The sequence below is a fragment of the Eschrichtius robustus genome, chromosome 18 (assembly GCF_028021215.1).
Source record: "Eschrichtius robustus isolate mEscRob2 chromosome 18, mEscRob2.pri, whole genome shotgun sequence".
NCBI lineage: Eukaryota > Metazoa > Chordata > Mammalia > Artiodactyla > Eschrichtiidae > Eschrichtius > Eschrichtius robustus.
In genome coordinates, this window is record NC_090841.1 from 63,570,166 (window position 1) to 63,596,581 (window position 26,416).

The window sequence follows — 26,416 nt, forward strand, 5'->3', positions numbered from 1 at the left end:
GAGGGAGACCTGGCGGCGCTCTGCCCGAGAACTCCGGTGTCTCAGCCTTGGGGCACCTCCGGAGAAAGCCAAGTGCCCGCAGGTGAAGCCGGCGTCCCAGCCCACCGACAGATTGCACCTCTTGGGAACCTCGAGCCTTTTCCAGCGCCTGCAGCGCAAGGCGCGCGGGGAGAGTGGGGTCCACGGCGGGGAAAGGAGTGACCAGGACACCGATGATGGACGCACAGACCTGGCGCGTGGGCTGTCGCTGTCTCCTCCTTCTGGCTCTCGTTGGGTCTACCCGAAGCGAGGGCTTGCAGAGCTGCGAAGAAGTTCGGAAACTTTCCCAGTGGCGCCTGGTGGGACCTGTCAAGGGGCTGCAGGATTCGCCGCGGGCAGGTAAGGCGCGGACTCGGCGCGGAGCTGTGCGTCTGGGCGCGGGCTGGGGCGTCCGGAGCGCCGGCCCTGCGCTCCCCAGGTTGTCAGAATGGCCCTTCGTGGGAAGATGACCTTTGAGGCCCTCCGGCCGCGCAAGGTGAATCCTGGGGAGGCTTCTGGGGAAGCGCGGCGTGAACATCCCGAGCGCAGCGCAGCTCCGGGGACTCCCTGACTCCGCCTGCGGCTGAGCCGAGCTCTGGGCGTTTGTTTCCCGCCCGGCTCCCTTAGTCTCGGCCGATGCGCTGGAAGAGGCCGGTAAACCTGCCAGCGGGGGACAGCGCGGCCTGACCGCGTTTCTGTTCCGCGTGGGAACTTCCCCAGTGCCCTGCCGGGGGGCCTCGGTTGCTGCTTTCTCGTACGGTGGACGGAGTTGGGTTGGTCGCTGTAAGTTTGACAGTAAAAACACAACGCTGCCTTATCCTCCTTTGCTGGAGAATGGGGCACTGACAAGGGCGGCCGGTCTCCTCTGTCATTAAGACTCGCCCTCCCTGGTGTGACCCTTAGCTGCCCCTCCGCGCCCGGGCATCAAGCCCTACTTGCAGGAACCTAAACTACCCAGTGTGTCTCTCGGAACCACTGGGTAGATGCAACGCCTGAAAGATGTGCCGGCAACAGGCGATCAAACAGAATGCATGGCGGAGCCACTTGACATGGATGAGATCTTCCAGAGATTGAAAGGGAAAGAATACAGTAAGTGTGGCCAGCGTCGATTCTGCTTCTCGTAAGCGCGTGTGCCTGACCCTTCACCCTGTGCTCCGCGCCCCCTCCGCGCAAATTTCCTTCTGCGGGCGGGATTTCCAGTTTACATTCGGTCTGGAAGAATAGGTCTTAGCTGTCGAACGCGGCAGCAGGTGCCTGGAGCTAAGATCTTACTGAAGCAATGCACCTAATTACGAGGCCAACACACTGACAAATGCTGTGAGCTTATCGGTTGGACGAAGAACTTGTGGCGGATGCTTGGGTCTGAAATCCGTCCTCTGAGTTTGTACGGGGAGGAGGCTTGCTCTTAGCACTATGGAGCTGTAGCTCTTGCGCTTGATTTCTTTGCTGGTTGTCACCTCAGTTCTGCAGTCATCCCACAAGGAAAATCTGGGCATTTGAGCCCACCGCAACCATTTCAGTTTACAAGACTAGTCTTATAAACAAACACACAAATATTTATTTGAACACCTATTCGGTACTAGGCACTTTTTCTATACTACTTGAAACAACATAGTTGGATATTCTCAGCTGAGGGCAATTCTGTTCTCAAACGATACCACCCCCTTGTAAACCTGTCTTCTTATTTCGGTGCGTTCGTTTCATTAAAAAAAAAAAAACCCTCACTTGTCAGTAGCTAATGCAACTAAAGTGAGTGTGTGTGTTGGGGCAGGGGACTTGGTGAGGGCATTGAGCTGTGAAATCCTCACCTGAACCATAGATTTTTGCCCCCCAGATCCCATAATTTTGGCTGATATGTTCAGTAAATGTTGACAGTAAGGCCTTGATTTCACCACCCATCTCATATCTCAGTATATCTGGTACCTGCTAAACGTAATACAATGACTAGAAGGCATTACATTTCTAGAACCTTGGGTGTGTTTCATCTCTTTTGAAGAGGAACTTTGCAGCGTACCAGTCAGTGGCATAACATTTTACTGAAACTGAAACTGTGTCCTACAGAGAAGGAAATGGTTGTACTTATTTGTGTTTGATATACATGGCACACAAAAAAGAGCCAGGATGGCAGGCATCTTCTTTTCTAAGGCATTCTGGATTGTTTCCCCATTGCTAGTACCTTTCTTTATCTGTAGCTTAAGGGTGATGGAGGAATCCTAGCAACACCTACTCAAGGGGCCGTGCAGGGCTGCACTCTTAGGGACATCAGTGGTGCTGGTGAAAAACAGTGCTGAATTCTTTTGATATTTGCATTAAGAAAAAGTCACGTGAAAGTATTATTCTGAATCAGAATCACCCAATAACAGGCACTCACATCTGAATTTGATATAATTCTGAATTTTTATCGTTTCTCTATTGTTGGTCATTTTTTATTTGAATAATTAAATGAATATTAAACTGTTTCTTTTAACATCGATGTCTCTTTTCTTTCCACTAAAAAAACTTTCATTCCCCATTTGAGTAAACCACACATACCACATGGTTCATAAATGCTTTTCTTTATTTTTGTATTTATATATGATCTATAATATTTAGCTTGATTGAGTATAGTAGTTGAATCTTATTTTCTAAAATTATCCTCAATCTCAAGAGAGAACATAGTTAATATCTAAGTAGTCATTCTCACATAATACAAATATTAATATTCTTTTTAGCAGGTGTATGTATTTAGCACATAGGTTTTCATTGACTAAAGCTAATACGTTTAAATTTGATATTTGTTTTCCTTGAAAGTTAATTTTTTTAGTGCTTTCTTGCATTTCTTGTGCACAAGTAGTTAATTCCTGAGATGCCTGGCCAAAATGCCACTTTTAAAATGTAAGCAGGTAGAATAACTTTTTACAGTTTCATTCTATATTTGTGACTTTTACATCTTCTGAAAACTATGTTACCCAATTTGAAATTACTAAAATGGTGAGAACAGCCATTTAAGCTGTTTCTCAGATTCCCCTCACCTTTGTTCTCTACCCTGCTCCAATTCTTTTAAGCCTATTGAGCTCCTAAGGATGTTTGGATGAGAAATGTAAAAAAGGAGAGAAGGTGTAAATGTGATTAGAATTACAGATTTCCCTGTGTTCTGATTTTATTTCCTAGGTAGTAGTCAAGGTGCCCTTTGCTCTTGTTTATTTCATTCAGAAAAGACCTGTTAGTGAAAGGTGTCTTTTAAAAGGTCCTTTTATTTTTATATTTTTTATTGGGGAGAAGGGATAATGCTTTCCCATTGAAATTCTCTTCACACAGGCATTGTTCACACATGCATTATTTCCTTTTTTTAAAAGAAGATAATTCAGAAAGGAGAAGCTTATAAAAATCCAAGGCTACCTTCAGATTTTATATACCAACTAGTTTTAAAAATGTGGATGTTGCTTGATACAGAGTAGTAGCGTGTGAAAGATAACTTTTTCTTGGTAGCTTTGGTTGTAAATGGTATAATAAAAATAAACTTAATGTGGCAAAGTTAAATTCTAATACTATAGGACACTTTAAGTAGTACGCTATAGTTCTTTTTTTTTTTTAAACTGCTTTCATTATAATCCAGTCTTATATTGGCTTCAAGGGCAGTGTTGTTTTATACTGATACCCAAGAGAAACAATCTACTTGGTGACCTTGGAGTTTGGAATTATAGACATTCGGGTTCAAAACCTGGTCCTGGCACCTGTAGCTCTGTGACTGAGGTTAATCAGTTGTCCTCTTTGAACCTCCATTTTCTCATCTGTGAAATGGGAATGTTAGTTCTTAAAGGCATGTTGCATAGATGAAATGCAATAATACATGTATGTAAAATAGCACAAATCCAGGTACATAGTAAGTGCTCAAAAAACGTGTTGCTGTTATTACAGTTATTTATTTAGTGTCTTTTTAAAAATTAATTAATTAATTAATTAATTTTTGGCTGCGTTGGGTCTTCGTTGCTGTGCGCGGGCTTTCTCTAGTTGTGGTGAGTGGGGGCTACTCTTCGCTGCGGTGCGCGGGCTTCGCATTACAGTCGCTTCTCTTGTTGCGGAGCACAGGCTCTAGGCGTGTGGGCTTCAGTAGCTGCAGCACGCGGGCTCAGTAGTTGTGGCGCGCGGGCTCAGTAGTTGTGGCTCGCGGGCTCCAGACGCGCAGGCTCAGTAGTTGTGGTGCACAGTTGCTCCACGTCATGTGGGATCTTCCCAGACCAGGGCTCGAACCCATGTGCCCTGCATTGGCAGGCGGATTCTTAACCACTGCGCCACCAGGGAAGCCCTTATTTAGTGTCTTGACTGTAAATGAACTTGACCTTTAAGGGTGAAATTTTAGTTTTGGATCTCTGTAAATCAGAATGTGTTTTATAATAACTAGTTTTTTAAAAGTCACAGATGATTGTTTTTAAAATTGGGAAATATGTTTCTATCTAAAATGATACCTATTAGGTCATGGGGAACGTTTTGTTTCTTTTCATGAACTAATGGAAAATCAAAGAAACCTATCTGAAATGGTATTTATTAGCTTATGGTGAATGTTTTGTTTCTTTTTGTCAACTAATGGAAACTATAAGAAAGAAACCTATCTGAAATGGTATTTCTTAGGTTATGGTGAATATTCTGTTTTTTTGTGGACTAAGGGGAACTCTAAGAAAGAAACCAAGCTGCCCTCCACCACTGCTAGCTGCAGCACCCATAGACACTGGTTCCACCACCATCCTGCTGTCTGTATTCAAGGAGGTGAAGGAGTGTTTATGAGGTGGCTTAGGGAGTCACATCATTAGATGGCTGGTGGCCATAGTCACTCATTGACAGTAATCTCAATTTGGGACTCCTGTTTCTCATGAACTAACCCCTTTTGCTGCTGGGGCGGCATGGTTATGGTGATCCAAAACCATAAAAGGGACCCACAGGCTGATGTTGGGTAGATTAGTAATAACAGGATTGTCTTGGGTTGAAGTCCACCAGCCAGGAACCACCAGAAACAGAATGATAGTCAAACAAACTAGGTCTTACTTTCTGCAGCAAGGGAGATCGCACAGCTCAGGAACTGTGGGTGCCTTGGTTAGAGGCAGTTGAAAGGGGCTTTTTATAGGATTTGGCTTTGTGCTGGGTGATTACAAGGGTTTAAGGAAGCAGAGCAATTCAGGAATTGGGCATCTTCATAACTTACCTAGGTGTTAGGAAGATTAAGATGGGGGTAGTTTTCTTTAATGAAGAAGCAGTAGTCACTCTTGCTGGTCCAAAGAGGGAGATGTTTAGTTACTTTTGTGGTTGTAGAGTGTCCTCATGGCTGTCCTACTGCATCACTGGTCTCAAGTGGCTTTGTCTCATCATTGTCTTCTTATTCTGAGCATGTTGTCTCTGTTGAGTTGTAAACATCAAGCCCTAGTTCCAGTGTCAGGGAAACTTGTCACTTTCTCCTCTGGAATATCTGGTGTGTGCTTCGATGTCTAAGAAAATGATGTGTTTCATTTTTATCCAGGCTTTCAGTGAAGCTTCATAATGGGGAAGCGAGTATGATTTTCTACTTTTGGGCCATAGAGTATGACTCTCCATCAGGGCCTGAATTGTACAAATCACATCCTATTCCCTCATAGTCAGTTTACTAACAAATGTAAATGTTGTGTGTGTCCCCATCCTCTCTCCATCCCAAAATTTAAGTTCCTTTTTGCCAAGTGTCCAACATCCTGTATTTGTATAATCGGCTTTAAGGAGGGGTGCAATTTAGGAAACTTAAGAATAGCATTTTATAATTATTCTATACTCCCCCCAACCATGTTTCCAGCTTGCTAGGACTTTCTAGAATATGGAATTTGGCTTGTCTGATAAGAACTCCTTCTTGGTCTATAACATTTCTTTTATCATTAATTGGTATAAGACCAAGAGTAACATTTCAACAACCAGATACTACTTGTAAACAGACATGACTTATAAATCAGTGGCCTCTTGATATAACTGTTCAAGAAACCACAAATTCATTTTGTTAAAATGGAGTCATGAGAGACTTCATTCATATACTTTGTTGAAATAGATTGTGAATGTGGTACCCTATCTACTCCGTTAACTAACAAGAGCGATTCATTTTAATAGAGAGTAGCCATTTTCCATATCTACCTTTCTTGTACAAAAGCCTGACCTTTAGAAGACAAGACACCACCAATTGTGCCCTCAATTCTTCTACTTTTCAGCTTTAGAAATTTCAAATTTTACCAGTGGTACTGCTAAAGTCATCCTAAAATGATTAGTCATTCTGTGAATCACAACAAATATCACAGTTTTTGATTAGCCTTATCAGGTTCACATATGGCTGCCATGTAAGTTGAATGTATAATACACTTTTTCAGAAAGAAAATGAGATTTTGTGCTTTCATGATTTTATAAGAGTCTACATTTCTCTTGAAAATTTAAAATACTGAAAAGTACAAAGAAAGCAAAAATAATTTTACCATCAGAAATAACTACCAATAACCCTTTGAATTATCTTTTCAATACCCTCATCCATCCTCTGCTCAGCACATAAATATTTTTTGAAAGAATGTAGAATCACTTTTTCTTTCTTTGTAACATGCCTTTTCCAATCATAAACATCCTTCTAAATATGTATTTTTTTAGTGACTAAGATTCTACTGAATCACCGTACCATTAATTGAATTCTCTACTGTTGTTGGAAATATAGGTTTCCAGTATTTGCTACCATAAAGTCACATGGCTAAGGACATGAAAGGCAAATGTGCCAAACTCTCACCCCACTCACAGCTTTGCAATCGCCTTATCTACATTCATTCCACTTCAGGGTTTTTCAGTGTCAGCACCACTGACCTGTGGGGCTGGATAATTCTTTGTTGTTGGCAGGGGCGGCGAGTGCTGTCCTGTGTATTGTAAGGTGTTTAGAAGCTTCCCTGACCTTTAGCCCCCTGGATGCCAGTAGCAATGCCTTCCCCCCCACCCCCCCAGTTCTGATAACAGAAGATGTTTCTAGACTTTGCCAGATGACCCAGGAGAGGCAAAATCGTCCTGACTGAGAACCACTAGCATAAATGTCCGACCTATGGGTCCTTCACATACACACATTATGCAGCTGGCTGGCTTGCAAGCCTCAGGTCTCAGCTTAAATGTCAGCTCCTAGAGAAGCCTTTCTCAAGGTTCACTGAACTCTGTTCCCTGCTGTTTCTTTCATGGCACTTTTCATGGTGCCATATTTCTTTTCTTTTTACTGTTGATTTTTCACCACTAGATTGTGTGCGCGTTGAGGATAGGGAACATGTCTACCGAGACTGGTTTCATGGATATGAAACGTATACAGTCACACAGGGTCCCACACTCAGAAGGGCCCTATGCTTGGTTTAATGTCCTGCTGTTACCATCTTGAAGTCTGAAAAAGGGTCCTGTGCTTCCTTTCTGCATTGGGCCCTGCAAATTATGTAGCCAGTCCAGCTGTGTACCTTGTTCACTGTAGAATATCTGGTGCCCAGAACAGCGGCTGACACAAAATAGGAGTTGAAATGTTTGTTGAATACTTTAGTAAAGCTTCAAGGAGCCTCTTATTTCATCTTCTGAACCTCTCTGATTCTTAAGTTAAACTCTAGAAGTCAGTCCACAGGTTTTGAACACCCAAGATTCTATTGATACAGTGATTTTTTAAATGTTTTATGGTGTTATATAAATGGGTTAAAAATTGGCCCCTGTGTCTTTTACTTCTTCACAGCTGGTTGGGACCGTTAGCCCAAAGCCCACTGGTGCCAAACTCAAATTTTTACAGTTCCAATTGCTTTAAATATAGCTCAAGTAAACATATTTTTAGTCGTTTAGAGCCTGCCTGGTTTGCAAACCCCACAAAGCTGAACTTCTCTGCTGGCCATATAGATAAAATAAACTCTGGTGCTGTAAAAGACCCCAAGTTGCTGCTGCCCTTTGAAGCTCTTTGACTCAGAGACTTCCCATCTTGCTGCTAAGCAATATCACCTGGACACGGGGGCCCCCTCTCCAATACCCCTCTCTCCTGGGATTTCCCTTGTTCTCTTCCTCTTCTGGGTGGTGGTCCTGCACCAATGTCTCGGCAGGCCTCCTGCTGTGAGGGACATCCCCTCTCATGCAGCCTGTCAAAGTGGCACCCAAAGAAAGCTCATTGCATACTACTGCCATCATGAGGTCCTGTCTTTTCCTTGACCAGCCCTGAAATCCTCACTCACCACATACAGATCAGTATTTAGTTATTTCTAATATAAGGTTGGGATTCAAAAGTAGCAATACTGATTTTAAATGTGTTTCTTTCCTTCTGCTAGACTATAGGCTACTTGAGAGCAGGAACTGTGATTGATTTATCTTTTTGTTCTGTGATTAGGCCAAACTTAATAAATCAATTTTGATGTTTAGAATTAATCTTATATTCATAGTTACCCAACAGGCTCAATTTATTGTGTTTAATTATGTTTTTTATGCCTGATATTAATAGAATGAGAAATGTAGATGGTGAAGTTTTAAAAAATATATTCTGATCTGGACTTAGTTGTGTTGTTGAATAAATTGTTTATGTGGAGTTAATATCTTCTTATGTAACTGCCACAAATTTTGTAAAGTGATCTAATGCTTTTAAGTTTAAATTTAAAGAATTTTTATCTATCTTAGCTAACATTTTTGAAATGGAGTAAATTAATTGCCAAACCAATGTCTGAAAGAAAGTTTCCTCAAATGTCTTGCAAGGGAAGGAAGATTATTTAACATTTAAGGATTCATTTGCAGTTGTTATCACCATGTAGACAGTGTGACTGATCTGCCTTAGAACATTAATTGATCTATTATTGGAAGAATGGAGAAAAATAAAGGTGACCAACTATAATTTACAATTGGCTGTGGGTTGGTCGGTTTGTGTTTTATTTGAATATATGTTTTGCAAGATTGTTTCTTTCCATGAGAAAATTAATAGTAAGGAACTGGGAGATGATTCGGTTTTTCCGTCTCCTACCCTGATTAATTCCATGTTGGGAAAAAGTACAAATCACTTACCTATGGAATTGTTCCTGAGCTGGGAAGATTGTTTGTTAAAGGACACTGACTTGGGGTCTAGATTCCATGTGACCAAGTAGAGAGGCCACAATCTTTCAGAGGAAGCAAGAAAATAACTGCTGTTAAATCACAAAACATGATATATGGTAGCAGGTATAATTTGTCTCTAAAGTATTTACAATTCCAATGTTAGAACTACTCGCCTAGCCTTTAAGACTTCTTTTCAGTGATATCTTAGAAAAAAACTTTTTTTTTCTGTGTGAATTGTGGTTGGTTATTTTTTTTAGGATATCTTGGAATTGGTTTTAGGAAATTTTACCTAAGTAAAGGACTACTTAAGTCAGTGCTAATGAGACATGCATATTCTAGTATGGTTCAGCTAGTAACTTAAATATCTTTCAAATACAGTCATATTTAAAAGCTAGTAAACATTTCTTGTTTCCTAATTTAAATTGCTTATTATTCTTTTTAGGATAATGGGTTTGAATTACTGGTTTTCCTCTCTTGTGCTCTGATAATTAGATTTACTTTAGTTTTTATAATTCTGTATGGCAATATAATGAAATAATCTTTGGCAGCTATCTTTTTACAGCTCATAGTCTTTTGTTTTTCCTTGTCTTATAGTTTCAAGGGACGTTAGTGCATAATTCCTTCAGTATAGTATTCATTTTGGGAGAGGCTAAGAACTGAGAAGAGAGTTGGATAAAAAGCGTATCAAGAGTGTGACTTCACTGATAAAATGAACGTAGAAATTATTTCTGCATGTCCTTGTTCATAGCATAAATACTCTTTAAATGGAAGATTGTCAGTATTAAATTACCTGTTCAGATTTATTTGCTTTTTGAACAACTCTCTCATTTGGTAAGGTTATACCAAGTTACGTTTGGTTCATTTTCTTTTGATCATTGAAAATGCCTGTGTTTAATGAGCTGAAACTGAAGTAGGTCAATAAAGTGAAGAGATTAATAGTCTGTTCTTCACCAGGCTTGGAATACATTTTACTCTGGGGGGGGGGGGGGAAAGTCATTTTTAAAAAAAGATTTTTTGATTAACTTAAAAGGTAAAGGAAATAGGAATAACGTTGAAAGAGTCAAAAAGCTGAGGAATCCACGAGTTCTTCAGAGTGCTCTTTATTTATCAGGTGAAGATATGTGGGTCTGGATTTGAATAGTTAAAAGAGCTTCAGTTGCAAAACAAAACTAAATGTTGCTTTTTACCTTTCTAAGTTTAGGGTCACAGATAAGCTTGAAGTTGTTAAATATTTAATATTTAATTTATCTTTGGACATATCTTACATAGAAGACAAGGAAAAATGGTAAGTATGACAAAGCATTGAAAAGTTGTCATGGGATAAATAAATGGGAAAATGAGACATTTTAACTTATATTTTGTCCCATATTATGGTCACATATTTTAGTGAATACCAATGAATTTCGTTCTGAAATAGTTTGGTCTTGATTACATCACTTATTAGCTATGTGACCTTCAGCAGATAACTCAACCTCTCAGAAAATGTTTTTCTTTCTTCACAGGGATAGTATATAGGCTGTTCCTTTTCCCTTTCAGTGGTTTATGAGGACCACATGGTATGGTGTAAAAGCTTTGTGGACAATAATGTAATCCACAGTAATATAGTTAATTCTATCAATACTAGAAATGTAATTCTTAGAAACATTAAAAAAATTCTTTATATGAGATCAAAGAGCAGGCAAAGTAGAGATCCTTTCTCTTCATGCTAATAAACTTCTAAACTTTCAGATAATTTTCTCCCATCACTCATTCTCAAAGTATTGATCCTCTACTCACAGAAACGTAGTCCATCCTTTCATTCTTTATTTTAGTTAATAAGTTACTTAATTGTTTATAGTTTAATTCTAAGGTAAAATCAAATTTGTTTATTCATATTATGTAGTTTAAGATCTAAAGACTGGTCTTTTGTGAAATAATGTCATTTAAATTAATTCTATTAAGGTCAAGAGGGAGGTACTTTGCCTGGAAACATGCTGATCAAATGCAAGCAGGGAGAGGCTCTGCAGCTCGTGATTGACGTCATTAGGGGGAGTAGGAGTTAATTTTCTACTGCGTTTTGTCACGTTCTTGCATGTCATGGTGCTGCTGGGTCTTTTTGTGTGTCTTCTGCACTGGGGATGCGAACTTTTTTTCCATAAAAAAGGCACAAAGGTGGAGCATGCTGGTGAGTCTTGCCCCTTTAGATGGACTCTCCATCCTGCTCTGTCCCTGGACTACGTCAAAGGCATTCTTGCCTCTGGCAGCCCTTGGGAAGCAGTGGCTGGAGAAGAAGACTGGGCAAGTGGAGTGTGGTGCATTCCAGGTCTCACCTTGTGGGGTCCCGGCAGCCTGCCTAAGTCCCTTTACCTAAGCACACAGCTCCTCTCAGGCGAACTCACTTCTCTCTCTGGATTCTGGTAGCTACTTTCTCCTCTTGTCTCCTCTGAGGTAGTAACAGCCCCTTCTCCACCGTTATTAGCCAGGGAGTATTGCAGTGTCCTTTATAGGTTTCCTATACCCTGCCCTTTATAAAAAATTTTATTGAATAATTCTATTTGAGATACCAATTTATTTCCTTTCAAGATCCTTCCTGTATGACAAAACTTTACATACTTTAGATATTTAAACCCATAGCTTTCAGAGATCATTTGATTTGTAATTAAAATACATAGGAACACAAATCTGTTCTAGAGTTGAATTATAAATGCTTTTAGAAGTTCTAAGCAATGATGATCTCTCTATTCATATTCAGGTACCTCGTGATCATGCTTCTGTTAATTAGTTGTTTCTTTCCTTCCGTTTTCTCTCACCCCTTTTATGAAGAACACTGGTGCTGGCTAACTCTTTAGGTTTCAGTTGGAAATTTGACTAAGTAGATAACACCCCAGAATAAAACAGCAGTTCAATCCCCACTGACTCCACTAATTCAATCAACAACCAAATCTCACAGAATCTATTTTACAAACGTCCCCGTAATTTCTCTACCCACCACCATTGCCACCACCATGCTTTAACCTAGTGCCTTCTCATGGCTGGATTACTCAATCAGCCTACATCTGCTCTTGGCCCTTGCCAGTTCATTTCCCAATTAATTCCCAATGAAAGTAAACCTTATCTTTATTTCTCATGTTAAATCCTTCAATGATTTCCCATTGCCTTTCTCTAAAAAACAAACAAACAAACAAAAACCAGCAACAAGAACAAAAAAGAGATTCTATTTGAATACGTAATTTCTGTATAATCAAAAAGTAAAATAAACATCACAGTGAAATAAATGGGGGGAAAGCTCTGTGTCATTTCATCTGTAATACACGACAGCCAAAAGGTTAGCATCCTTAATCATGCATGAGCTCTTATAAATTGGTGACAAAGACACTAATATTCCAAGGGAAATGAGAAAGGAACATGAAGAGGAAATTCGAATGATTAAGTGACTAATAAGGATATGTGAAGATGATTGACTCAAGAGTAAGAGAGGAAAACCAATTTCTTAGGAATATCACGTTGTCAAAGATTAAAAATACTGATAGCTAATGCTCCTGTGATTGTAGCAAATAGGGCACTCTCATCTACAAATACTGAGAAAGAAGACTGGTGAAGACTGTCTCTACATTCAGGGACAATTTTTCATATATCACTCAAAATTTAAATTTTGTATACTCTTTGCCTACCAATTCCAATTTATAGGAAAGTGTTCTAACAAAGTAATTGGACAAATTTAAACGAATATATATACATACATAAGCAGGTTTATTGCACAGAGGATCCACAGCTAATGTAGATGCCTATTAATGTTTATTAAATGATAAATTATGGATAATCATGTGGACATTACACCCAGAGAGGTAAAGCTATGTAACCAAAGTGACTCATAGCCCTATTGAAAGGAAAAAGCAAATTATGGCTCGACTTAAAAAAAAGAAGAAACCTACTTGCTTATCAATTTATGGGCAAACATACCCTAAAACAGCATGCAGAAAATACCATTAATAGTAAATAACATTGGAAAGTAGAGTTAGGAAGAGGGAAAGAAGTTAAGAAGTAGAAATATACTTTATAAATTTCTCTGTCCTTTGAATTCTTGAAAAAGATGATGTTTTTTCAATGATACAGATTTTTAATTTACCCTGTGATTAGTGAAATTAATGAATTTCACTATGTGATTCACACTTATGGGAACATTGAGATGAAGCTATTGCAATTCCATGATCTGAGCATCTCTGTGTAATAATGAGTTCAAGGCTCCTGGGCTTCAGTCCAATGGCAGCAATGAAAACAGGCAATCCCATTGCTCTTTATCCTAATGGTCTTGACTTCTTTGATGTAGCTTATCAGACCCGTCATGATCTGGCTTCTTCTTCTTCAGCTTTATATGCTCTTTTTCTCCCCATTTGGAAAGGTTGGTTTTGATCCTGAGCTACCGTAAATAAAGTTGTTCCTCACAGGTTATTTCTGGAAGTACTGAGGTGCTGTAAACTAACTTCAGAGCCAGGAATTATTTCTGAAGTTATCTCTCAATCAGGATACCTAGTTATGGCCATGTCTTTAAAGGCAAATAAAAACAACATTTCTCTTTTGGACTATTCTGATAGTCTACTGGTTTATTGGTTCAGCTTTGTCTTCACTGGAAGTCATTTTGCATACTACTTAAAGGTGATCTTTCTAAATGATAAATCTGAGAACATTCCCTTCTACATCAATTCATATGTTCAGATTCAAGTGACAGAAGCCCAACCAAAGCTGTCTTAAACTAAAAAAGGAATGCATTGGAAGTACATTGAGGCATCTCAAGGGATAGTGAAGACAAAAGAAGGGCAAGGATTCAGATGAGGTAAAGAAATGCAAATTGGGACTAGAATGTTTACAGATCTCTTACTCTTTGTGGCTATAGGCTTTATTATTTTTTTTTCCTGCTGCAGAGCAGCCATGTTCATATAGCAGAAAATATGGTTGCCATATAGCTCCTCCAAAAGGAGAGAAACTGGCCCAACTCTTTTGCTTTACAGGTTAAAAATTTCAGGGAGAGGATCACATTATAGAGTACGGAAGGTTTTTTTGTTTTTGTTTGTTTTTTTCACTTACCACAAAGATGAGCTGGGAGGGAAGGGGAAGGAGGTCCTAGAAAACGTGTTCAAGTCATACATACAAATGCAGAGGTGTTTGGCAAACATCTTAAAACGTCTTTCATGGTTCCCCAGTGCTGTGGCAAAAGCCCAAACTCCCACGTATTGCATTTAAATTTTTCAGTGATATAATTCCTGCCTTCTTTTCCAGACTTGTCTACTTATCTCCACTTTCTCCCATCTTACCTCCCTCTTGGGAGAGGTAATCCACCTTGGGTCCTGTGTCTGGTATGTTTTTACTAAGTATGATAAAAATGCAAGGCCCTGAGTACCCTTTACTTGGACCACCTCTGTGTTGTGTTTGCAATAATCAACCTTGAGGGATAGTTTTTCTCAGGACAAAGACCAGATGTTTTGACTTGCTATTGGTGAATCCCCTAAAAGATCAGTGTTTCTCCCCTGTAATACAACCCATAACATATGCTGGTATTCATATAGAACCCCTGTGGGACAGAGTAAGCAATATGATGGTCATGCTCTTGCTTGATGTGCTGAGAGTCTCTTGGTTTCTGTCAGCATCCATGAAACAGTATGTTAACCTGGAATGAATAGACAGCCAGATTTCTCCAGAAAAGATGGATTTATTTGGAATCAACAGTGAATTGCAATTCAGGGTCTGCAACCATGGCAAGCCACGTGCAAGTCCACATGGCAGGGAAAGGAGAACACTTCTACAGAGGAGAAAGGGAAGTTGGGAGGGCTGTGGTAAACAAAGAACTTATTGCTTTTCATGGCTGATTCTTTGCTAGGAAAGAAACCCTTTTTCCTGTTAGGTTCTGCTATCATTGAAGGGCCTGAAAGCTCCCCGTTTTGGTCTCCTGACCCTGTTTCATTGAGGGTCTGTTTACTCATTTTTTTCATTTCCCCCTTTTGATCAAGATCTTTCTCTGAATTGGGCGATTGGGATTGACATGTATACACTGATGTGTATAAAATTGATGAATGATTAAAAAAAAAAAAAAAAGAAAAAAAAAAGATCTTTCTCTGAAAGCATCACTGATCAAGAGTCAGGTTTTCTAGTTTCAGTGGTCTTTTGTCTCTCAGTGTCAGGAATGACCTTTCCTGGATGTAGTGTCTCATGTTGGAGGGAAAATGCACAGATTGGAAACCTACTGAGGTCACATTTGAGTAACAAGGAGGGGTAGGATGGAAAACACTCAAGCACTTTTAATCTAAAGTCCATGTATTTTCAAGATCATAGACATTGGAGATCATCTGAAGTGCTATGTCATTATCAAAAGTTTGATGACAAACTTCCAGAAGGCCTGGTCCAGGTATCTTGGGAAAGCTGCCTTATCAGATGTTGTCTGCTTCAATTCTGGGAAATCTTTGTTTTTGGGTCACCAGATGATGTACAGATCTAGTCAAGGTTCAGTGCTTTCTTACATGTGTCATGTGAATCCAAGAGTCTATTCCTTGGAGTTTGGAGATATAAGGGTTGGTTAGCAGTACCTTATAGGGGCCTTTCCAGAGGGGTTGCAGAGAGTTCTTCTGGAAGTATCTTTTCCAATAGACAAAATCTCCAGGTTGCAAAGTGTGATGCTTAGGGTCTTTGCCTCCCTAGGGTACACTGTGAAAAGATTGCTCTGACAAAATGTGGTTATTTTTAATAGAAGCAATTAGACCTTTGCAATATTGGAGTATCTCCCCTTTTATTGATTGAGGGTCAAAAGAAGCAGGAGCCAAGTGCATTTGGCATCCTGTGACTGTCTCAAAGGGTGAGAGCTTATGAGTTCCAAAAGGGGTTGATCTGAGACTTAGAAGGACCAATGGCAATACTTTTGGCCAAGGTATTTGGAGGGCCTCTACAAATTTTGCCAGTTAAGTCTTATAATGCTATTAGTGCATTCGACTAAACCAGAGAATTGACAGTGTCAAGCGCAGTGAAATTATAAAACCGGCCGAACAACTCAGACTTGCTGAAGTGCCTGACCAGGAAATCAGGTTCCCGGATCACTGTGAAGTTCAAGAGGGGTTCTCCAGGTAGGGATAATCTTTTCCAAAAGGACTTTAGCTACAGAAGAGGTAGTAACTTGTCTACAAGGAATAGATTCTATCTAGTGTAAGAACATACAGACCATGACTAAAACATATTTATATCCATTGGTTGGAGGGAGTTGTATGAAATCCATTTGCCAGACCTCGAATGGTCCATTAGCCAGTTCAAAATGTCTAGGAGCAGTACTAACAGGCTTCCATGGGTTGTACTTTAAACAAGTGGGACAAGTGAGGTAGGCACTTTTTGTGGCCTTATTACTGTTTCCCCACCAAAGTTGATTCATGAAGACTATCATTTTATTAGTAGACCAATGGTTTAATGCATGTACAGTGGTGAGGAGTGCTAATTTTAGAGTCTTCAGTAAGACTGGGTTGTTATTTGGTCCAAACCAGAGCTTTTTTTTTTTTTTTTTTTTATAAAAGCAACAGTTGTTGAATTTTCAATCTGTTTTTTTTTTCCCCCTGAGGCCAATTGTTGGGATCCTCTAGTCAGTTCTTCTAATTATAATTTGGGGGAATATCCTGTTGGACCATGACTAGGGGTTTGGCTACTGTTGGTTCCTTTGAGGGCATCATTCCTTGAGGAAATATCAGCAAGGTGATTTCCCTTAGCTTCCCAAGAGTCAGGTAAAAGTATGGCATCTAATAATTTCTGAGCATAGGGGCCATTTTAAATTTTATTTCTGTTGGAAGTAGGGAAGCCATGTTGCTTCCACAACATTCCAGAATCATGAGCTGCTTTGAAAGCTTATCTACTATCAGTATAAATATTGACATTTTTGTCCTTGGATAAAGTGAAAGCCCTTGTAAGAGTGTATAATTCAGCCTGTTGGGAAGAATCAGCCATAGTCAAAGATACTGCCTCAACAATATCAAAAGGAGTTGCAATAGCATATTCAGCACAATATTTGCCATTGTTACTTTTTAAGTAAGAATCATCAGTGAACTATGAGAAGTCAGCGTTACCCAAAGAAATATCCTGCAGATCATCACAAGGAGTCAGGAGGTGGTCCAGCAGCATTAAACAGTTGCAAGGGACTTTGTTGATGACAGAGGGGAGAAGAGTGGTAGGGTTAAGTTATGTGTAAAAGAGTTATGTGAGGAGCAGTTAACAAAGGGATTTCATAAGAGATGAGGAGCCCAGTTTAGAAATGCTGAGTATGTTGAGAATTCAGGAGAGCTTCTACTGCATGAGGTACACAGATGATTAAAGGGGATCCCACAATGATTTTCTTGGTGGCCTTAACTAACAGGGCAGTCTCTGTAATGGATGTAAGGCAAGGGGATATCCCTGTGTCACAGAGTCCAATTGCTGGCTATAATACCCTGTGGGTCAATGGTGATCCCTGTGTTTTGGGATGAGTACCAAAGTGCATCCCCTTTCTTTTCGTATGTAACAAGGAAAAAGGGAATCTGATAAGTGGGATGCCCAAGGATAGGTGTGTTCAACAAACTCTCCTTTAAGGCCTTGAAGGCTATGTCATCTGGTTCTTCCCGTAAAATTGGGTCGGGATTGTTATTGTTCAGTAAAACATACAGAAGTTTGGTCATAAGAGAGAAATTTGGAATCCAATTTCAGTAATAACCAACTATCCTGAGCCTTCATTTACTGGCGCTTAGTTTGGGTTTTGGGAAACTTAGGACACCTAGAAATATATCTGGATTTAGGTGTAGTCCTTGTTCTGATATCCGATGTCCTAAATATTGAACCTGGGTTTGGGCAAACTGCAATTTTTCTTTGGTGACCTTATGTCCCTTTAAGTATACAAGCTTTACAAGTGGATGTTGTCTTCTTGTGAGGAGCTTGAGAAGGAGGGCAAAGAAGCAAATCATCTACATATTGTAACAAAGTAAAACCTCTAGGGAACTTTATGTCATCCAGATCAGCCTTCAAGATTTGCGAGAAATAAAGACTCTCAGCAAAACTCTGAGGCATTACTGCCCTGGTGAATTGTTTTTCTTTCCAAGTGAAGGCAAAAAGGTATTGGCTAGCTTCAGCAACTGGTATGCTGAAGAATGCACTGCATAAATCTGCTACAGTAAAGAATTTGCTTCTGGTAGGGATGGATGTCAGTAACGTAAGAGGGTTAGGAACAACAGAGAATCAAGGGATAACAATGTTGTTTATTGCTCTGAGGTCCTGGACAAACCTCTACCATCGGCCCTTAGGTTTTCTCCCTATGAAAAGGGGCTAGTACATCATCAGTTAGTGGTTTTGCCCCATAAGAAAGGTGGTAGCTGACTCAGTCAGGACAAATGATCAGTATTTTCAGAGTCTGCTTTTATTTGTTCCGTCAGAGACAGAACAAATAAAACATGTCAAAGGGTCATTTAATTCACCTGGTCGGTTACTCTGATGACTATTTTCAAATTCTAGAATTATTCCCTCTTTTTTGGAGGAAGAAACTGCGGCATGATACTTCTCAAAGAAGTCTCAGCCTAGTAAATGGATAGGGGTGAGAGAACTAAGGAGAAAAGGATGGATATCTCTTAAAGGTCCTAAGCAAAAAGGAATAGGTTAAGAGACAGGAACCTCTCGAGGGTCATTAGAGATCCCCACTATTGGAACTGTTTCAGTATTCTGGGGCAGGGACTGTTTTATATTAGTGGGGTTGGGCACCGAAAGTTTGGCTCTGGTGTCAGTCAGGAATGGAAGAGACTGACCCCCAATCTGGAGAAATGTTTCCCCAAGCCGATTAAGAGGGCGGCTTGGGAAGAGCCCCTGTAGTTACTCAGAGCCCATCACTGAGAATTGGGAGGATGTTGGAGAGGCTGGTTAGAGGGCTGCGTGTGTTTAAAGTGCTTACATTTGTAACAGTCTCTTTCCCAATGTCCTGGCTCTTTGCAAATAATAGCCGAAACTAGGAGGGTTTGGGTTTCATTTAGGAGCCTTCATTTATTGGAGTTGAAGATTACGAAGTTTGATGGTCTTCCTTATAGGCGACTCATCTAGAGTGTGAGAGAGCTGGTTTGCCAGATTAACTGAATCTGGAGCGGACATAGTTTCCCATTCCATCCTGGTCCTTTTCACTAGAAGGGAAAGGTCTTGGTTCAGCCCATTAATAAACATAGAGTTAAAAACTATCCAGGTGAAATCAACATCTGAAGGAAGACCAGAATTTTCTTTAAAAGCAATCTGAAGTCAATCATAATCTTAATGAACAGGTTCATCAGATTTCTGTGTTCGAGGCTGACTATTGTTCTAGTCAAACAGGCTTTGGAAAAGCCCTAGGAATCGCTCCCTGAGGTTGCCTAGTGATTGCCTGAGCCTGATCATTTAATAAGTTAGGGGGCTTTTTTCCTGATTGTAATTCTAGAAACCTTTCAGGACTTTGCTAATTGGTGGTTTCCATCCAATGCTGGCCCTGGCCTTCACCAGCAGGCATATGGACTAGCTATTATAAGTCAGAGAAACCAGGCTGATAAGCTTGAATGACTACATTAAATTCCTCAGCAGATCTGTGAGGATCTTTGGTTACTTTGGGAAAATCTTCAACTATGGCTTGCAATTCAGCTCTAGTCCAGATTTCCTTTTCTTGGAGAGACAAGAGAGGCGGTCAGGGCATAAGAACTCCCTTTTCTGGCCTCCTGACTCTAACTGGTTTCTATTTAATTGTTTTCACAAGTCACATGCTAGCTTGTTAACTTGCAAGTAGGAAAAACTCCCAGACCCTTCACACTCCCCAGCAACTTCCCCCCGCGCACACCATAGACCTGGTGTTCCAGTTCAACCATAGCTCAGTGCTTTTGGTTTCCCCAATGAACCATACCTTTTCATACATCTCGCCTTTTGTCAACTCTCTGTGGAATATCATTCCCCCCCACCCCCTGCTTTTCTGCCTCTAATCTTGTCTGACCAATCAGAATTCAAATTTGTTTTGCTACTTATTAGTTTTGTGAACTTAGACAAATTTAACCATAATAAACTCACTTTCTCATTTATTAAACAGGAATATTTTCTACCTTGTTTTTTTTTTTTTTTTTTTTTTTGGTAAGGATACTATAAAGCATCTAGTTAAAAAATTATTCAAGATAAAGCTCAAAATCTCCTCTGACACCCTCTCTTGTCTCTCCAGGAAGAGGAAACCATTTTTTCCTTTGTGCTCCCATAGAACCTGGTACATACTTCTTTCATAGCACTTTGTCACATTAATTAAATTTTTTACAAATGTGTCTCCCCCTAGGTTGAGCCCTGGAGGGACAAAACTGCATTCTGTCCTTCTTGGTATCCTTAATAACTATCACAGTGTCTTGTACAGAACAGGTGTTTAATCAATATTTGATGAATTCATTTGATTTATTAATCAAAATAAGGAACAGGAAATTACTCTGCAATTTAACACAGGTGGAAGGAAGACTCAGCATCTCTTGAATACTCCCCTGAGAAGGGGGGCTAAGAGCCCATTTATGCTGTAAGGCTGCCCACTTGTACCCACAACTCAGGAGCTTACACATTTATCAGCCTTTAAGATGCCATTTTAAGAATGCTGGTTACAGGCTTCCCTGGTGGCGCAGTGGTTGAGAATCTGCCTGCCAATGCAGGGGATATGGGTTCGAGCCCTGGTCTGGGAAGATCCCATATGCTGCGGAGCAGCTGGGCCCGTGAACCACAACTGCTGAGCCTGCGCGTCTGGAGCCTGTGCTCCGCAACAGGAGAGGCCACGACAGTGAGAGGCCCGCGCACCGCGATGACGAGTGGCCCCTGTTTGCCGCAACTAGAGAAAGCCCTCGCACAGAAACGAAGACCCAACACAACCAAAAATAAATAAATAAATAAAATTTAAAAAAAAAAAGAAAAGAATGCTGGTTAAGTTGACCTCAAAAAGAATAACCAGCAAAACCCAGACTATGATCTGCTGCATATTATTCCTATGGGCTGTTTCATTAGTGTTCTTAGCAGGAGGGTCTCACTATCGGGAGCAACACTGCATCCTGAACATGTTTCTTAAAGAGCCACGTTACATATCAATATTAAAGCTCTGGGAAGTACTACACTTGAGAGAGTCTACTTATTTGATTATTAAGAAAAAAATGTATTTGCATAGGGAAAGAGTGTTTTTTTCCTCACTCACTTTTTATTTATTCTCCTGGGACATTTTTACTTAATACCAATTAAGGAAGCTCTTCTTGAAAAAGTGGATGGAGCAGATGGAAAGACTTAGAAGGCGGGATTTTTAGGGGATTTGAGTGGAAGGATGAGTCTAGTATGATGCCCAGTTTTTGAAGTAGCTTTCAGAGAGTAGAAGACAGACTGCAGGGAAGAAGGTACAACATGGGGCATGTCAGTATGGAGCTTACTCTGGTATATCTCGGTGATAATGTACAGTAGATAGTTGGAAGTATGGGTCCAAATGTCACTTGAGAGAGGGATGTACATAAAGACATGGAGATCATTAAGTGTGTGGGTGAATTCCTGGGAGTAGAAGTTCATTCAGGGACAGAACTGAGAGGCAGAACCTGCATCAACACAAATAATTAAGGACTAGGAGAAAACAGATAATCCAGTGATGTTCTAGAAATCAAAGAACGGGAAGGGTTTTGAGAACTGGGGAGTAAGTATTGTCAGATTCCACAAAGAGGTCAAGAGTGATTAGAAATGGATATGTGTCCCTTGGATTTGACAACGCGGAGTCCACCAGTTACCTGGGTGTGTGCACTCACCAAGGAGTGGTCGGGTCAGACCTGAGACGGCAGGGCTGGCATGAGAATGAGGTGGAAACAATCAATTCAGACCACCCATTCGAGAAGCTGAATTCTGCAGAGAAGAAGAGAAAAAACTAAAGTATAATTGGTCGTTCTTTTGTGTATGAGCGTCTTGCAAAGTACACTCTGTATGAACATGTCTACAGCTTAAGAAAGTGATGAAATGAGTGCAGAAGTGGTGACTTGAGAGACAGCCATAATTACCTAAGGCCTTTTTGGCTGTGTTAAGGATTTTGGACTGTATCTCAAGAACAATCGAAAGTCACAGAAAATCTTTTAGCATAAATGCCATGATCAGATTTGCATTTTTAAGAGACTTTTCTTGTTGGTAGCGTATCCATTTAAAACTTCTTTTCTAGGTTTAAGATTAGAGTGGTGGTAGTACAGGTGGAAAGAAGTAAACTTAAAAATTATTTAAGAGGTAGAATCAATATGATTTTGATTTCTTCTACTTATCTTGCAACAGCAATCTATTAAGGTGCTTCCCATGTACTTTAAAAATTGTACATCCAGCTGAAATCAGTTCTGAAAGCAAGAGGAACATATTGACCTTGAATTCATGGCTATTTGAGTAACCTTAATTACATTGCATGTTGAGTATGGCTATTCAAATGACATATGCTTCTCACTGCATAGTTAATAAAGTCTCATGCTGTAGCCCCCTACTATCTATTTGTAGGTGAGTTATAAAACTTCTAGAGGAGCTAATAATCTGAGCCAGAAGGAGTCAAGCCATTCAGTGTCTTAAGTGATTTCAATTAGCCATAGATCTCTACATATGTGTTTGTATCCTAGCTCTTCTAATACTAGTTTAAATCAACGTGCAGAGGTTTATATAATCTGAAAATAATAGTGGGAAAAGCAACATGAATCTAAGTATAGAAATGATATGAAAAGTAAGAGTAGGAAAAATAATATGAAATCAGGTATAAGATTAAGACTTGAAATAGCGTACGTTTTAAGCAGAACACTTGCGAGCTGGGCTGAAAATTTTGGCTCTGAGTTTCCTATTAGCCACTCAAAGAATAATGCAATTAGTTACATATTCAGAGCAGTTATTAGGAAGAACAAGTAAGGAACAAGAAGTTTTCCATGGGTCCTTTTAGAATAGATTATGTGATGATATAAACAATTTAAGCTGGTAGACGAGATATCTTTTAACTGATAGAGAAGACACATGTGGAATATTTGGATAGTGGTCTTCCTGGCCAGGAAGAGACAGTGCAGAGGAGACTCTTTCCTTGTAGTGAGAAATGTCATGATGCCTGACAGTATGGTGTGAGATTGAAATTAAGTATGTGGTTAGAAGAGAAGAGATCAGGTCAAAATTTTAAAGATGCTCACAGATCCTCCTGATGATCATGACCTATGGAATGCTTTTAGCAGAGTATACCAAGCCTGTCTAGGCTGCTTATGGTAAACAACCCTCAGACTTATTTATGAGTTTATGCGTCATGGGCCATAGGAAAATGTCACTGTCAGTTATGTAATTATCAGAGTATAAAATGGAGATAGTTTGTGACCAAATAGCTCTTCTTGTTTGAGCCACTGCTTAGTAACCTTTCGTGTTAACTTTGGGCCTGGGTTTATGTTAATGTGACAAGGAGGGAGCTGGGGAGCTGCAGTGATGGGCTCAGACTCCTCCTGGCTTTACCCGTGTCTCACAATTCCCTGCATCCCTAGGAGAGTTAGTAAAGTTTGTGATTCTATGAGTCACTGGTTCTATGAGTGGGATTTGATAATCCAACTCTTTTTCTTTTTAATCCCACTTTCTAGGCTAGTGAACTTTCAGATGTGTGGGTTTCCTTTGTAATTAAAAAAAATTTTCTACATTATATGCCCTAAAATTTCATTTTGTCAGGGAAATGATAACATAACCATTTTCAATAATCAAAGGTAGGTGACCATCTTATATTTGATGAGAACGTAGCTGTAATCCTCATGGAATAACCCACCTCCCCTGTACCTCTATTTCTTAAAGTTGAGAAATCAAGAGACTCTTGGCTTTTTGCATGTCAAGCTGTTTATTCTTTTTCTCTTTTATTTGCCTACCCCCAGTGCCAGCAGCATAATTACCTATTTATTCCTACTATTTCCTCCTTTCTATTATTTTTTTATGTTTACCTTTTGACGTTTTGTGAAATAACTTCTTAATGTGTGCATTTAATAAAATAGTTCCTCCTCCTTAAAATAATGTATAAATAAATTTATGAGGCATCTTTTAGTGTCTTAAAATGGAGCAAATGCAAGAGAAGATCTTGGAATGCAACTCAAGGTCTCATTTTATCAGGTATCATTGTGATCCTATCATAAGCACATTTCTACCAGTCATTATAAATCAATATCACGTCCCATAGTCATCCAGAGGGTGAACAAGTAAACACTTCCAAGGATTTTAGAATCATCCACCTTTTTCTCTTAGCTTCTGTTCAAAGAATCTGCTAGCTTATTTACTTGTGTATTCTGAGGTAGAGACTTGTCTAAATGTCATAAAGAAATGCTAACAGTTATTTTGGGATGTGATGGTCCTTTTTTACAATTATGTACTGTGAGGCATACCTCTTCAGGAAGTTCCATTCTAATAAAAAAAAAAAAAAAAACAAAACAGCACATTAAGAAGGAGATAAACTTTTTAAGGTGGAATTCAGAATGTTAGCATTTTTAAGGTGGAATTCAGAATGTTAACATTTTTAAGGTAGAATTCAGAATGTTAGCATTTTAACTCTTCCTTTTTCCTCCCCATCCTCCACATTACGATAAAAGTCATTAAGCGATAAAATAGGGAAAACATGTATCGTTTTATGAAAACCACAGTGGAATATCACCCAAATACCAAAATATTTGACAAATTTCTCCATGATAAAGTTCATGAAGGTAAGAATGAGGGAGGGACCAATAAGCTTACAGTTTGCTGTAGCTCGTGGAAAAGAAAAGTTGCTCCAGAAATCAGAAATGTCACCCTTACGCAGCCTCACTAACACCTTTTGGCTCAGAACTGGAGGGTCCACCAGGGAAGTGGGCCATGAGACAGCGGACGGGAGGAAAAGTATTGATTATACTGCTGTTTCCTAAAGTGCTCCCCATGTCGGAACTCACAAAGTATATGTGCACCCTAACAAGACTGGCATGCCAAGTGAAGCAGGGCCACTGCTAATGTTGATCCCAGCAAAGGCAGGGGTACCAGCTGAAGAAGGAAACATCACCCTGGAGACCCTAAAAAATAGTATAGAAAATTGGGCAGAGTCTTGAAACTCCCTGTTCCACAGTGTCTTCCTGATGCTGACCCTTCCCTATCCCACTTGGACTCCTGGGTCGCCCAGCTAGTAAAGAAGCATGACTGAAAACATTTATTAACATTCCTTTCTGGGTCTGAAATTCAACAACAGAAATCTAAAAATTTGACAAACTTAATTGCAACTCCAAATACATCATAAAACAGATAACTTCTATAAGGTACATGTAAAAATGGAAAACCAACTGGACTTGTAAAAGATCCAGAATTTCAGTCTGAGAGATGTTTAATAAAAAAGAGTACCTCCTAATTTCTCGTTCATATTTCATGTTGCATTCATAAGACAAAACTGTACATCTTGGAAAATAATCTGAGACTAGAAAAGGATTCTTGAAGGTCAGATTCATGGTTTTCTTAAAGAATGCAGTGAAGCCTATGAAAAATAAGCTAAATAGAACCTGAATGACTGAATTAGAAGATATGTTTAGAAGTTCCTCCTGAATTATGAAGAAAAGGTTAAAGTAATGTAAACTATGAACAAAAAGATGAGAGGAGTGCAAGATACAGTCGAAAGATCCAACAACTGATAAATACTTCAGAGTGAGAGAGAAAAGAATAGGAAAGGCAGTCTCAGAAATAATAGAAGAAATATTACAGAGTCAGAGACTTGAAGCATTATGGTCTAATATTTAAGTGCATGGGCTTTGGAGCCTTGCTGCCGGTTTCAAGTCTTGGCCATTTATTAAGCATTTATATTATAGTTTTTGAGGCCATTTTTATTATTGAAATGATTTATAGTCTGGTAAAATTTTTGAACCATTAGTACTTTAAAAAGTCATTTAAACTTATAGTCAGAAGAAGAGAGGTTACTAAAAGGACAAATAGGCAGGTTGAGGTTGGACTTCTCTACAATACTGGAAGCTGGAAGATACAGACTTTGGAAGGAAACTGTATTTAAGATAGTAGGCATCCTCGGATACACAGGGGCTTAAAAAGGCTACTGTATGCATACAATTCCTTTTTTTTTTTTTTTTACTTAAAAGTTTCTAAGTCAAGTAAGAAACAATTAGAAATAAAATAATCAATCATAATACATACTTGGAATAAAATGGCCAGTGATAGGAAACAGAAATGAGTCATTATAATTATTTTGTAAATGAAGAAGATTTCTGACCTCAGTTTTGTGTAATGTTTGCAAATAATGATTCTAAATCATAAATCTGATATTAAACTTATGGAGGTAATAAGAAATATAATTTCTTGCACTGTAATAGAAGCAAGATGGGAACTCATAGCAGTTGCCTGGTTTTACTTAGGGATAGAT

General features: G+C 39.5%; 1 protein-coding gene across 1 annotated transcript in view; it reads left to right on the plus strand.

Moving 5' to 3' along the window:
- The first annotated feature begins 212 nt into the window (after positions 1-212).
- The window catches only part of GPC5 (glypican 5), a 1,364,332-nt gene continuing 1,338,128 nt past the window's right edge, over positions 213-26,416 (plus strand). The window contains exon 1 of the mRNA XM_068526854.1: positions 213-378. Coding sequence (XP_068382955.1) covers positions 213-378 — 166 coding nt within the window. The remainder of the gene's footprint in view (positions 379-26,416) is intronic.